The sequence below is a fragment of the Papaver somniferum genome, chromosome 11, assembly GCF_003573695.1.
Source record: "Papaver somniferum cultivar HN1 chromosome 11, ASM357369v1, whole genome shotgun sequence".
NCBI classification, from domain to species: Eukaryota; Viridiplantae; Streptophyta; class Magnoliopsida; order Ranunculales; family Papaveraceae; genus Papaver; species Papaver somniferum.
The window spans coordinates 88576552-88590968 of record NC_039368.1 but is presented as its reverse complement, the minus strand read 5'-3'; the positions used below and the strand labels follow the sequence as shown (position 1 = coordinate 88590968).

Here is a 14417-nt window from a genome sequence, read left to right as displayed (position 1 = left end):
ATGAAATCATGATGAACAGTTTATTTTATTTTATTTTGGTAATGTTTTATTTGTTTATATTTGTTTCTAATTTACAGTTTGTAATTAATCATTATACAAAGCTTTTGGTTGGTAACCTAGCAACAAGCTGGGCTCCAACACCTTTTTGAATAGCAACGCCTAATCTATAAAAAATAAAGCTACCAAAACCACTACTAGCGTCGTTACTAACTAAATAATTCTTCAGGCGCTTGAAAAAAAATAACATTTGTTTCTTAAATTGTGAATAACATTTTACAGTTTTAGGAAATTGTGATTGGTCAAATAATATTTGGGAGAATGATAGGCCAAAATCAACTGTTTGTGGGGCCAGAAATGCTTAAGGTCCCGCCACTGATAAATTCTCCGCTCCACTTCTTAGTCCCAGCAAGATCTGCCCGCAACTCTCTTGGAGGTGAGATTCTATTTGGAATGTCGATCTTTGGATCCATGGAATTCCAATCAAATATGATTTCGTTTTCAAGATCTCAACCTGAAACTTTCGTTCCAGAGCCTATTAACTCACGTAAACCTTCTCGAGAAACCCTAGATTTTCAATTTGGGCAAAACATGGAAGATAATCCAGTTACCCTCGATTTTCAATTTGGGCAAAGCATGGAAAATAATTCAGAAACTCTAAAAGATACTCTCAGCACGGAAACTCAATCACCTCTTTTTGATGAATCCTTTTTCAATCTCAATGCAACTCCTTTAACCACTAAACACCCTGAAAATTCAATGCCCAAAACGGATAATCCAGTTGATGATGGAAACTTACAAACGCCAATAACAGTGTCTACGGATCCGATTGCAAACGAGTCTACAGCAAAGTCTAAATCTTCAAAGAAGCCGCGGAAAAGAGGAACGAAGGAGAGTAAGGTGAAAATAGGGTTAATTGAAGGGCCCGACCTACCCGACTGGTTACCAGAAGGATGGCAGTTGGAGAGAAAAAAGAGGGAAAATGGTGTCAATACTGGAATGGTCGAGACGGTAAAACTTTACTGTTTTCTCGTTCTTGTATATGTTTTTGATAGAGTTCTGAAATTTATGCTGAATTTGTAAGTAAAGTATTTGCCTAGGTTGTTGCAATGCCATTGCTCTTTTGTACTGTCACTTCCATGTGCTGTGTGGTTGTAGCACGGTTGGCGGTTACTTGTTAGATCGTTTTTTGATTTTCTTTACTTAGGCTTGGTTAGTTGTTGTGTCTTTTTTATTTGTGCAGTTCTACTATGATCCAGAAAAAGGTCGGCAGTTTAGGTCGAAAAGTGAAGTGCTTTTATTTCTGGAATCAGGAACGCGAAGAAAGAGAAAATCCTATCAAAGGAGAGCAAAGCAAATTCTAGCTGAGGTACAAGTTAACTTTTGTAGAACTTCTTGTCGGATACAATTACGTACAAGATTTGTCTGGTAAATGATACTGTTCTGTTTGTATGCATGTCTCTCTTGTAGCCCACGGATAACTACAGTACTCCTACACAAGCAAGAGCTACTACGTCAAAGAGTTACATCGACAACCAGCCGTATGTTTCAAGTATAGATGCCAATGGATCAGGAAATCTGAACCCAGTTACTGGTAATGATACCGTGTCTTTTGATTCCTGTAGAGGTTTGGTCAATTTGTCGAGGTTGAAGTTATTATTTTGTGTTCAACAAACTTCATTACTCCAATGTTCCGCAGCTCAAATGTAACCAACTCATAACTGATTAACTCAAATATCCATGTTCCTAAGACTGCAATGACCAGTCCTTATGGAGTCCCGTTATCTCACTGTTCAAAAATGTGAATCCTTTTCTAATCCCAATTCTGTCTCTGCAACTCCAGATTATGAAGATAAAGATAAACCCGATAATATGGAGGATGGAGTTTTACAGACACCAGCAACGCCTACGGTTGCGATTGAATCTTTAGCTAAGTCCAATTCTGTAAAGTCGTGGCGGAGGAGTGGTGCTGTGGGAACTAGTTTGAAATTAGGGGTGATTGAAGGCGCAGATCTGCCTGAATGGTTGCCACAGGGTTGGAAAATGGAGCGTAAAGTCCGGCAAAATGGTGCTTCTGCTGGAATGATTGATGTGGTAATCTGATTATTCATCTCTAATTTCCTTGTTTTATGAGATTCTTCCATCTTCATTTAGATCATGTCCTCGGGTTGTTCCATCTCTTCTTGATCATGTTTGCATATTCATAACCAATTCATAATAAGGGTATGTTTTCAAAGCATTTTGTGCAACAAACACGTCTGCTTTTAAGGCCACATTATGGTTTTGTTTTTGACTATTTGGTTTTCTCTTTTCCTTGGGTTGTCAAAAAAAAAAAAAAGTTTGGGTGTCCTGTTTTGTTAAGTAAGTTCTCCGTTTTTGAAGGGTCAAACAAAAGTTAACACCACACTTGGTGTTGATTTTTCATGAAATTAACATCACATGGATTTCTAGAAGACAAGTCTATTGTGCCATACTTCCATTTCCTTCCTTTCAGTATCACTTTACATACTTTCCATCATGTCTCACTTCCTACTTCTAGATATTCAAAGTGTAGCACTACTAGCACATGTAAGATTTTTCATGGGCAGAGATAAATTGCATGAGATTCTTTATGTTTCTTCCATTTTCAACAGTTCTCACTTCATCCCTCTTTGAGAATTCAAGTTTTACATAGTACTCTTTTTTCAAATGAGAAACAGAATCTTTCCTTAAAATACGTCTAAGACTATCTCACTAATGGTGCATTCTAGAAAAAGAAAAAGAAACATAATAAGGAAGCAACTTTTGTGTAGCGTATTCTTTCAAATTCCTCGGACTTTCTTTCTCTATCACACACATTCCTTTCCTTCGTTTGATTCTTAATGCGGCCACCCTTGCTTATCATCTTGGGTCATCATAGCTGTGTGATTCTTATGCCCATTCGGCTGATCGCATTTTTTTCTTTTTCTTGTTTGTCCACATTATCTATTTTGCTCTTTAGGTTTACACCGATCCAGAAAAGGGCCGCAAATTTTGGTCGAAGGTTGGCGTCCTTCGTTATCTGGAGACAGGAACTGGCCGAATACGCCCAAAGAGGCTGAAGGTAATTCTTTCAGACACATCAGTGGGCACCTTAAAGAATTTCATGTCAGATAGAATTCCAGATGAAATTTACCTGCTGATTGGTTATTATTTGTATGTACGTGTATTGTTTTGTAGCCTTCAAATCCTTCGACACGAAGGAGACCTTCTTCAAAGAGAAGGAAGACAGCGTCGATGCCTGACTTCACTGACCAGGCAGAATTTGGGTCAGAAGCTCAAAATTTAGATGCTGATGGTTTTGGATCTCTGAATCCACTGGTTGATGGTGAAACTGAGACAGAACAGACAGTGCACGATTGGGATGCAGATTTTACCATCGCAGAAGTTGGTAAATCATTTCAAAGGTATCCAGTTTTAAATTCATTTTCTCGGATGTTAAACGAGGTCTAGAAAATTGATTATATGCCTCCATGAGGTCATGTGATAAATGATTTTGGATATTTTGCAGTTGACCCTGGACTGGAGTACTCACTGGAAGATAAGATGAAAGAACAACGTGAAGAAGCTAATTGCTGTTATAGGATTATCTTAGACACAATGAGAGGTCGATTAGAAGGGCAGCTTTATTTAGGTGAGGGGAGCTTTAGTTTTTGGTTGGCTTGTTCTTACTAAAGAAATAGGGCGTTCAGTAGGAGTAAATGGGAGATGTAAATTGAGTAGTTTGATAAGAAAATAATCCATTAACCAAGGAAAAGAAACAACAGTTTGTAAAGGATTGTGGATGTTAACACTCCTCAGTTCCTCGCCCTATCAAGGATCAACTAATTCTGTGATTCAGTCTCAGAAGAGATGTTCACCGGAATGGTGGTTCTTGTGATGACTGAATCCGAGAGATTAGTTTCTCCTGTGTGTACAACATTGTTCTGTCTGGGTACAACAAAAGACTTAACAGAATCAAAAGTTGAGGAATTAAAAACAGAGGAGGAGAATCCTTCCTAAACTAAAGCATTTGATTTTCTTCCTTCTTTGGCTAATAAGTCCGCTGCTCCGTCTGCACTTCTGTCTGCAAATTGAAAGCCCAAGAAAGAGTCCATGGTATTTGTCAGAGTACGAGCTTCATCTAAGATAGGTCTCAATTCCAGGCATCAATGGCTGCAAGCATCTCTCCTTCATCATTGCTCCTCTCGATCTCACTGTCCTGCAAACACCAAAATCGCCGTCCAATGCTCAAACATTACGAAGGAGTCAACAACCTGGATCCCTCCCTTCCCTAACACAGTTTGTTTGTTTTTTTCATCTGTTTATACATTGGCAAAGAGACCGCCAAAATATGGAATTTTTTTCTTGATAACGTTGGTTTGAGTTGGACCTTCCCTGGTTGTGTGGAGTCGACCATTTGGGAATGGAGAAATAAGAAAGGCAGGAAGATGATCAAAAATGTTTAGGGTATGCTTCATTTCCCTTTTTGGTGGATTATATGGAACAAGAGGAAATAGATTATCTTGCGTAACAGAGACACTTAAATTAGTTGATCGTGGCTGTCAAGTGCATCTTATATGATTGGGCTTTAAAAAATAGTTTGTTTGAAGGTATTTCACTCCTCATATCAGTAATTGGAATACCGTCATAGGTATAAGCTAATTTTGTTAGCTGAACTTTTAATAATTTCTCGCTGCATTAATGAGGGTCATTCCTAATTTGAATCTTCCTTTTCGTCAAAAAAAAAAAATATATATTGATTTGTGCAAAGATTTTAAGGGGATGGAAACTTACTTTAAGGATGGATATTCTAATTATTAATAATACACTTCGTTTCAATCAAATACTTACATATACAGGGTTATGCTCACCTGCAGTGGGTATTTTATCACTTTAACGGTCATAAATTTATTTTCATCCCTTCAACAACTACAAAATCTATTTATATACGGTCCGCGAGTTAAAACTTCAAAGGTGTCAACTATCCATACACAAAAATTCCAACAAAACAAATTGTTCACAAAAACCCCATTTAATATAATTGGTCTATATTACCCTCTTAGTTTAAATCACCCCAACAAAAACAAAAATCAACCCCACTTTAATTCTTATTATATTGTCACCACCAACAAGCAACGCCACCTTCTACCACCGCCACCGACCACCACCACCAACCATCGCCGCCACCACCTCCGACCGCTGCCGCCGCCTTCCCCGCCACCGCCGCCTCTGACCGCCACCGCCGCCTCCGACCGCCACCGCCGACGACGACCACCACCGCCGCTACCGACCACCACCGCCACCGCCGCCACCGACCACCACCACTACTGACCAAAATTTAGATGAAACCGATTTTGGTTACATCACAAATGCGATGAAACCGATTTTGGTTTCATCATAAAATAAGATGAAACCCTAATTGGTTTCATCAGAATTCAACTACAAGAAAAATTCAACAAGGATCTTATGTTGCAGTTGTCTTGGATACAACAACATCACAACAACACAGATCCATGCTCTATGCTACAAACACATATTATCAACTGCCAGCACCACCACTGCCGACCACCGCCGACCACCACCGACAACATCGCCAACACCCGCCGACGACCACCACCACCACTGACCAAAAATTAGATGAAACCAATTTTGGTTTCATCATAAATACGATGAAACCCATAATTGGTTTCATCAGAATTCATCAGTAGCTGCACTTCATTTAAGCTTCATTTCTTCTCTAGTTTACAACATCATCTCTTGTAACACAGCTCTATATAAAAACAACTCTACTTTCAGGCAAAACCCAGCTGCACTATTCACCTTCAATTGCTTCAACTCCAGCTGCACTATCCACCAGGCCCTATTCTTTGCATCTTAACCTGCACTTCCAATTCCAACCCTATAATCCACAACTCCACAATACTTTCCTGCTTTTCCTAGCATTCATCTATTTGTGAATCTTCTCAATCATTCATTCAAGCCAACATCATTGTATCAACAACCTCATTATATTCTTTCAACCACCAGGCCATCAATTCAATTTATTTATTTCTTCAGTCACAGCCTTTGTCCATCAAACCAACACTGCCATCTTCTATTCCATTTCCTTGTCTGCAGCACAGACCAACACCATTTCAGTCGCCTGCACAACCCCATTTGCATATACCACCTGCAGCTGCTCAGGTAACCTGAAATTCATTCATATACAACACCAATTGCATTTCAAACTCATGCCACTTCCACCTGCATCTCTTTGCTGCCTCAAAAACCTGTTAACAATCACACAGCAACCACAAACTCATTGCACAACATCCATAACTTACTTATTGCAACATCTCATATTCAAGCTTCTGCCATTCTCCAACTCCATTGCACCAAAACCATCTCTAAATCCTCCATCGACTGAATCTTCTCTATGACAAACTCTATCCAAGAGCCTAATCCATAGCACCATCAGTTCACATACATCACATAATTCTTCAGTTATAGAAACCCCCACTTCAATTCAATCATCATCCTCTTCCATACTTCGATTTCAGGAAAAACCTGTTCATAAATTCATCACAACAAGACCTCGATTTCATATCAAATTCGTCGTGGTAGCAGCAACTGGTTCTGCAACTTCATCATCACCACCAGCTACAACTTCAGTTCTTCTACTTCTTCCTTGTAAGCCTTCTCTCAACCATAAATTCCTCCAATCCCCATCTTTTTCTCCATTCATCTCAGATATCTACAGGAGCAGCAGAAACCAAACCCTGACCAATTTCCATCGTCAGAACCTCAATTTCACCAGCAACAACCTAATTCACATCTTCACATCAATCTAACTCAACTCTGAGTTTCAATTTCTGAATCAACCCCAGACGATATGCAGATCCAATTTCTTGCAATCTCAGATTCAACCCATCTTAAATCTGTTTCAAATCCATCATCTCTATCTTACCCTTTTCACATCTCCCAATTCTCGATCTATTTCTCGATCAACAACAACGAGATTTACTCTCAATTTCAGGTGATAAAACAGCAGCATCTGCTGCTTCTTCTTTTCTCAGTTTTAGGGAAATGAATGAACTAATGATTGAGAGAAAACGTCTCTCGAATTCTTCATCTCTTGAATCAGCGCCGTTCTTTTCTGCTTCTTCATCTCTGTCTCGATCTAATTTCAGGTGATAACAGCGGCAGCTGCTGCTTCATCCTTTCTCAGTTTTAGGTACTTGAAATGAACGATTGAGAAAATAATTTCTCGATTTAGATCTCTCGACTTTAATAACAACAACCGTTTCTCAATGAACAAACTAAATTTACAGGGAATTACAGGGAAGTGGTGTGTCGGGGGAGAATAAAATTGTTGTTGGTGTTCGTGGAGATCCATTGTTGCTGCTGGTGATGATGGTGGTGGGATAAGGAGTAGGAAAAAAAAGAAAAAAGGAATCAGAGAAGAAGAAAAGATGAAAGGGTACATTTGGGTTTTTTTAAAATAAAAAAAGTTAAATTTACTCATTATCATTTGACTTGGGGTTTTTGTCCCAGTTTTATTTGAAACGATTTTTATTTGGTAGAAATAATATGACCGGTTTTTTCTTATCACTAGTTTGTTCACCTAGGGGTTTTGTCACTAGTTTTGATTTATATATATGAAAATACAATTTTATAAAAACATGTACAAAACAAGATTTTTTTTTAACGAATGGTCTTTCAAGAAAATATGTACCGTAGTTACTAAATAATTCCCTAAAATACTAAAATATCAAATAGGAAACTAGAAATAATTTAAAAAAATCAAACTCCAAAAATCTATATAACACAATAGCCACAAATATACAATGTACATGGAAGAAAAAAACCCGACCTTTCTATATGAAACTATAATTTAGTTGTTAGTGCTCAGTTTTTATTGATTCAACTAGCATCCAAAATGTTAACCGGGAAATCTTCCCACTTGCAGCTCAGTTCATCGTATTATCAAGAAATTAGCCATGGTAAATCAACATAATAATCAATTAGCAGACATAAGTAAACAAATAGTTAAGGCTGACTAAGAAGAATATGCTTGCTCTTTTGTTCCATTTCATCTGTAAACTGGCATACGTTTTTGACGGTACGATATTTACTGAAAAGGCACTATCTTTATTGTTAGCCTTAGATTAATAATGAGTTATCTGTTTTTTCAGTGGTTCATTAATCTTGAACTTTTTAACTTTTTTTTTTTTAGTGATTATAATGTCTTATTTCAGGTTGGTAAGTTTTTTCATCTACCTCCTTATCCAATGGACACATATGTTCAATTTATTCACAATTCTTTAAAATAACTTGAAGCAATATTACTCATTCAAGTGAGTGATTATAATTTGCTTTGAATTGTCTGAATGTTGAGCTAAATTCTAGATAGATGAAATAATGTAGATTATTAAGCAGGTTTTAAAGGATTATATTGGACTAAATGGTTTTCTTCAAGGTGAGGGATGGGATGTTGTAAGACCTTAGTTATTGTTAGAGCATTGCTCGGTCGAACTCGCAACCGTTGCTATATCAAGCTTGTTTGTCAAGTTTAGTTGATAAAAACTATACGTCTTGATTTCTAGTCTACTTATAGCTATGTCTCAGATTAATATAGAATGTGTAGTTGAGATTTAGACTTCACGGTGTTCATCGATTGAAGACGAAGATCTACTGAGGAGACCTTGGAGGAACTTCATCAACAAAAGATATGTGGAGACTGAAACTTATCTATCACTCACAAGTCTATTCTATTCTATCTCCTAATGAGACTAATTCATATAGATATATAGACTTTTACATTATACACATTTGATATTTCGAGCCGAGTTTATCTCGCTTATCTATTAAAGGGAGAGCAAAACAGGATCCGAGGAGAGCAAAAATTGTAATTGACTCACTGATTTGAACCGATTCAATATAATCCTCTAAATTGGACCAACAAACCCTTACTAATATGCACCCATGACCTATCCAAAATCTACACCCAATGTCACAACTGCCGTCAACAGGTAACACCATCACCATGGAACCAATGTCAGGTCTCTGCACCTCAACTCTTTCCATTTGGGTGGTTTGTTTTTTTCTGCTCTTCTCCATTTTATTTTGATTATCTGACCATTTGCGAACTTTTTATTCACAAAATCCTTGAAATCTCGATGTACCCGAGGAAGAGGAAGCGAAAATCCAAAGTGATCATTAAAACCTAGACGATAAAGTTGTAGTTATATTGATTATAGAAGGAGGAAATTTAAGGGGGATATGAACCTGTACATATAGGTTAATATTATTGGATTTTAAAAATTGTAGATTGACTTTGGGTTCTCATGAATTATCCTGCTAATTTGGAAACCTTTGGTTTTTAGCATGGTTAAAGAAAGATAAATCGTTGGACCTTTTGATAAGCTTTTATAAATTCATAAAATTACAGTATAAGATACGGGTTTTGTTTAACATAAGTTAAAAAAAATCAAGATCGAAGTTAATATATTACGTGAAATAATGAATATTTGTTGTTGTTATTCTGTAATGTGAGTTTGGGAGTGAAGAATCTCTGTTTGATGATTTGACCCGGAACATTTTGATGTCGATGGTGGTGGTTCATAGTTGGGGTTTATTGGTACAAATTAGAAAATTATGTTGAACCGGTTCAAATTAGTGAGTCAACTACAATTTTTGCTCTCCTCGGGTCCATTTTTGCTCTCCCTTAACAAAAATATTTCTCGAAATACGAGTTGGAAGCTCTTTGCTTTAGCTACGTTCATCATTATTCTTGATGAGTTTAGTTGGAAACATTTATTTGTTGGAAACTAAATAATAATTTAAAAGATGATCATGTGAAAATTGCCTTGAAACGTCTTACATGATTTGTGTGAGACGGTCACTTGATGTCGATTCGGAATGTTTCATATTGATCATTCGATCACTTGAAAATTACTTATAAGCTAATGTTTGTGTGAGACAGATATTGTTGTCTTCTAAGGATGTTTCAATGATTGAAATGGGAGTTTAGAACAATTTACCTTTGTCTGGATATAACACAGTATGCATACCAGTATGCAAACTGTTGTGGAATGATTCAGTTCCGGAAACCAAGTTTGCATACCAGTATGTGAACGATTCTACCTGAGTTATGTCCGGAACTGCAGTTTGCGTACTCGTTTGCAAACTGTTGGACAAGACCAACGTCCGGAACTAAAGTTTGCGTACCCGTTTGCAAACTTAGTGGTTAAAGTTCCAAAATCGGTTAAGTATGTTTTCATACTCATGAACAAATACATTTATAAATTAAGCAGTCTATGCAAACCGTGGCTTAATGTTCATGAATTGATTCTTGTGTAAGTACTTTGTACAATCATGAATCAAATCCTAGTTCATTTCAATTGTGTCTTGTATACTTCTATGAGATATAAACAATTGAACATCTCTATGAGTAACACAATTAGATTCATTTGATTATCATTCATGTATGATAGATCATCATATTTGATCTAGATGTGTTAGATGAATGTGGTTAAGACTAAAGTGTTCATATGGATAACTTCGGTTAATCGTTATTAAGCCAAATCAATATACATGTTTAGGTAAGGTTACCCATATCTAAATGAAGGTATATTTCATTTGTGTGTAACAAGCTAAGACCATCTAACGCTAGAGAGATATTGCTTTGGTTTTAAGCAAACTTAGCTTGAATCTTAAATCAGGTTTTCATCTAACAATGAGTATTGAATGTTTAGTTTCTAAGCTATCAAACCCTGATTTGAAGACTATATAAGGGGGAACACTAGTAACTGGAAAACCTAATACCCACACTTCTGTGTGATACTAGTTGCGACTAGAGTCGATTCTCCTTTAACCTAGGTTTTTCCAAAACCATTATAGGTTAAAGACTTGAAAACTTCATTGGGATTCGTGAATCCAGACCCAACTATTTTTTCTATAATTGCGTGTTCTAATCTTACTTGTTCTATCGTATTGAGTACTATCTTCTCTAAGATTTGCTTGAGATTTATCTCCGATAGGTAAGATATAAAAAGTAATCACAAAGCTCTTAGTCTCATTCTTTGTGATTCCATAATAACTTCTTCTACTACCATACAATTAAGTTATTGTGAGGTGATTGATATTTCTAGGTTGTTCTTCGGGAATATAAGACCGAATTATCAATTGGTTCCTGTGTACCTTGATTTATCAAAAGATGGAACAAAACTTCATAGGTACTTCTATGGGAGACAGATTTATCTATCAAAATAGGCTTATCTGTGGGAGACATATTTGTTTATAAGGTTTCGACTTTGGGTCGTAGTAACTCTTAGTTGTGGGTGAGATCAGCCAAGGGAATCAATGCGTAGAGTCCTGCTGGGATTCAGAGGCGCAAGGAACGTGACTGTACCTTAATCGGTGTGAGACTTGGTTAGGGCTCAACTACATTCCAGTCCGAAGTTAACTTGTAGCAGGATAATGTTTGTAGCGACTTAATACAATGTGGTTTTCAAAACTGGATTAGGTCCCGGGGTTTTTCTGCATTTGCAGTTTCCTCGTTAACAAAACTTCTGGTGTCTGTGTTATTTCTTTTCCGTATTATATTTGTTTATATAATTGAAATATCACAGGTTGTGCGTAGTTCAATCAATTGGTAAATCCAACCTTTTGTTGTTGATATAAATTGATTGACACTTGAACGTTGGTCTTTGGTACCGTTAAAGTTATTCTCATACCAATCAGCTCACGGTTCCGTCCTGTTGATTTTCTAATTGATTTGAGAAAGAGATATAACTCTTGGATATATTTCCTTGATTGAGTCTGATTGTCTACTTGATTCTCTTAGAATTATATTAGAGTTAATCCATACAGATTTCCGAACGAATTATTGGGTGTGGTTGTTAGACTCCCGTTTTTTTCAATTGGTATCAGAGCAGGCAAACACGCTAAGACCTCATAAGTCTGTGTTTGTATCAATCTGACTCTATGGACAGAAATGATATCTCTGTAAACGTACCGCCAGTCTTCGATGACTCGAATTACTTAGGGTGGAAAATTGCTATGCCTGCCAATCTCCAAGCACGTGATTTTAAATCAGGCCTTCGTGTTGTTAATGGCTATAATCTTTCGTTAGTTACAATAAATGGTGTAACTGTTCCAAAGGATATTGGTGAGTATGAGCCTGTAGAGATTCTTGCTGCAAAACAAAATTCTAACGGTTTGAATGCTATCATCCATGACATTACCCCAGATCTTCAGGACCATATGACTACGTGCATTCGGTCTAAAGATGCTTGGGATATCTTAGAAACCGTATTTGAAGGGAATACCTCTGAGAAAGTATCTAGGCTCCAAAACCTAAATTATGATTGGAAAACCTTTGTATGGCTAATGAGGATTCATTTGATGAGTTTAATAGCAAAGTTTCTGAAATTGTTAATGCATCTTTTGCATTAGGTAAGACTATTCCTGAAAGGGACATTGTGATGAAAATTCTCAGATCGTTGCCAGCCAAATACGATTCTAAGAAACATGCCATCATTAAAGGAAATAACCTTGATACACTTTACAGAAACACTCTTGTTGGGAAGTAAAAGATCTTTGATCATGAGCATACGTCCAAATATGGAAAGGATATTGCTTTCAAAACACAAAAGAACACTAAATTACTTGATAAAAGTAAAAGTTTTGGCAACTCTGTGGATGATCCTATTGAGACTGATTCATCAGATGAAGATCTTGACAACTCAGTCTCACTGATCACAAGACAGTTTAGAGATCTTCTTTTGAAGAGAATTAAACGGTTCATCTCTAGATCATCAGTTAACCCACATGATCGTGTTCCTCCTAAAAATAGGGACACCATCGACACTGATAATGAGGATATTCCACAATGCTTCAAGTGTAAAGGTTTAGGTCATTTTTCTAATGAGTGTCAAAATCATAGAAAATACACTGGAAACAAAGGTCTTGCTGCAACTCTTGATGAAATGTCTGATCACTATGATTCAAATGAAGATGAAAAATCAAGTGTTGCACTCCTTGGAAAAAATATTAATTTTGATAATTGTAGCAATACGTACATCAATCTTGATATTCTTCCTGGAGAAACTTCTACGACCACTTTGGGGGATAAAATGGATTTTACCCCTTATACTGAAAATTCTAGCTCACATGTTTCAGGTACCTCAATTTGTTTAGCAGCATGCTCGGCTATGGTTCCTGGACCGTCCTCCTCTTCGACATGTTCTTATTGTACTTTTAAGGGTCATGAACTCTCTAATTGTTTCAAGTACAAACATAAAATAAGATATGTCGACAAACTTCAATGGAGAGAAAATCGATTAGCAATCAAGCTCAAACTTGATCTGAAGTCTAATTCATCTGAGGTATGTAAATTTAATTCATCTCCGAAGAAGTTAATTTCTAAATAAAAAGATAGACCTCTACAGAAAAGAACCAGGTATAAACGATCTATGAAAAATGTTACAGAGAATTCCATACAGGAATTTCATGGTGGATAGATTATTGTTCACCCCAACACAACCTAATTGTGTTGAAAGTGCATCTTGTCTCATGTGCCTAATTTCAAAGAGACAAGAGTTATGCACAAATCGGTTTTTAGGAAAATAATTTTTTTTTCTGGAATTCTGTTGATCTTTTCATATCCTGAATTGGTATTGAAAAGTTTTCTCTGTTTGATCGTTAAAAGAGGGTTAAAATCGACAATTCTACCTTTTTAAGGGTTAAGAGTTGTTTGTACGTGAATCATACTTACTCTGTTTATAGGACTCTACATTCCTTTTTCTTTCCCTGAAAACTCTTTTTATCAAAAGATTGCTTGTGGAGCTAGTTTTGTGTATTTCTCTCACAATTCCATGGAGACTCCAAGCATCATATTTTCTGATGGAAAAGATGTTAATATGATTGTCAAGCCATCAATCATGAAGGAAAAATATAAATCTCATTCCTCTACAACTTTGAAGAGAAAAAGGAAGAATGTGAAGAAACCAAGGGCTAACCCCTCAAATATTCAGAAGTTTTCTGTGTTCTTGAAGAGTTGAAAGAAACAAGAATGGAGATTCATCAAATAAAGGCTATTTTTCTAAGATCTTTTGAAATTCATAAGGCCCTGGTTCGGCATCAGTCAAGAAGGTTTGTCGGAATCGACTCTTTTCTTCATAAACCTTATGTTCCAATGTCTGTTGACGACAAGGAGTTCAGGGACGATAAAGAATTTTTCAAGAATCTTAATGTCTAGGAAACTTCTTATGAGAATTTATTCTTGTGTTTTAAGAAGGATAACTAGTGTTCGAAATAGCAAATATTGTGATTACACATAGCTATTTCCAACGATTTTCATCTTGCAATGTTTTAGATTTATTTATTTAAATCCAAAGTTATTTGGACGATGATTTTGCAGTATTAATCTTTATTGG

The 14417-nt window shown here is 36.6% G+C and overlaps 1 protein-coding gene across 1 annotated transcript; it reads left to right on the top strand.

Moving 5' to 3' along the window:
* The first annotated feature begins 339 nt into the window (after positions 1-339).
* On the top strand, positions 340-4039 carry LOC113322661. Its single transcript, XM_026570792.1, has 7 exons — positions 340-1008; positions 1241-1366; positions 1468-1591; positions 1841-2091; positions 2978-3079; positions 3196-3422; positions 3527-4039. The coding sequence occupies exons 1-7, from the start codon at positions 355-357 to the stop codon at positions 3528-3530; spliced, it is 1488 nt and encodes a 495-aa protein (XP_026426577.1). The 5' UTR covers positions 340-354; the 3' UTR covers positions 3531-4039.
* The last annotated feature ends 10378 nt before the right edge of the window (positions 4040-14417 follow it).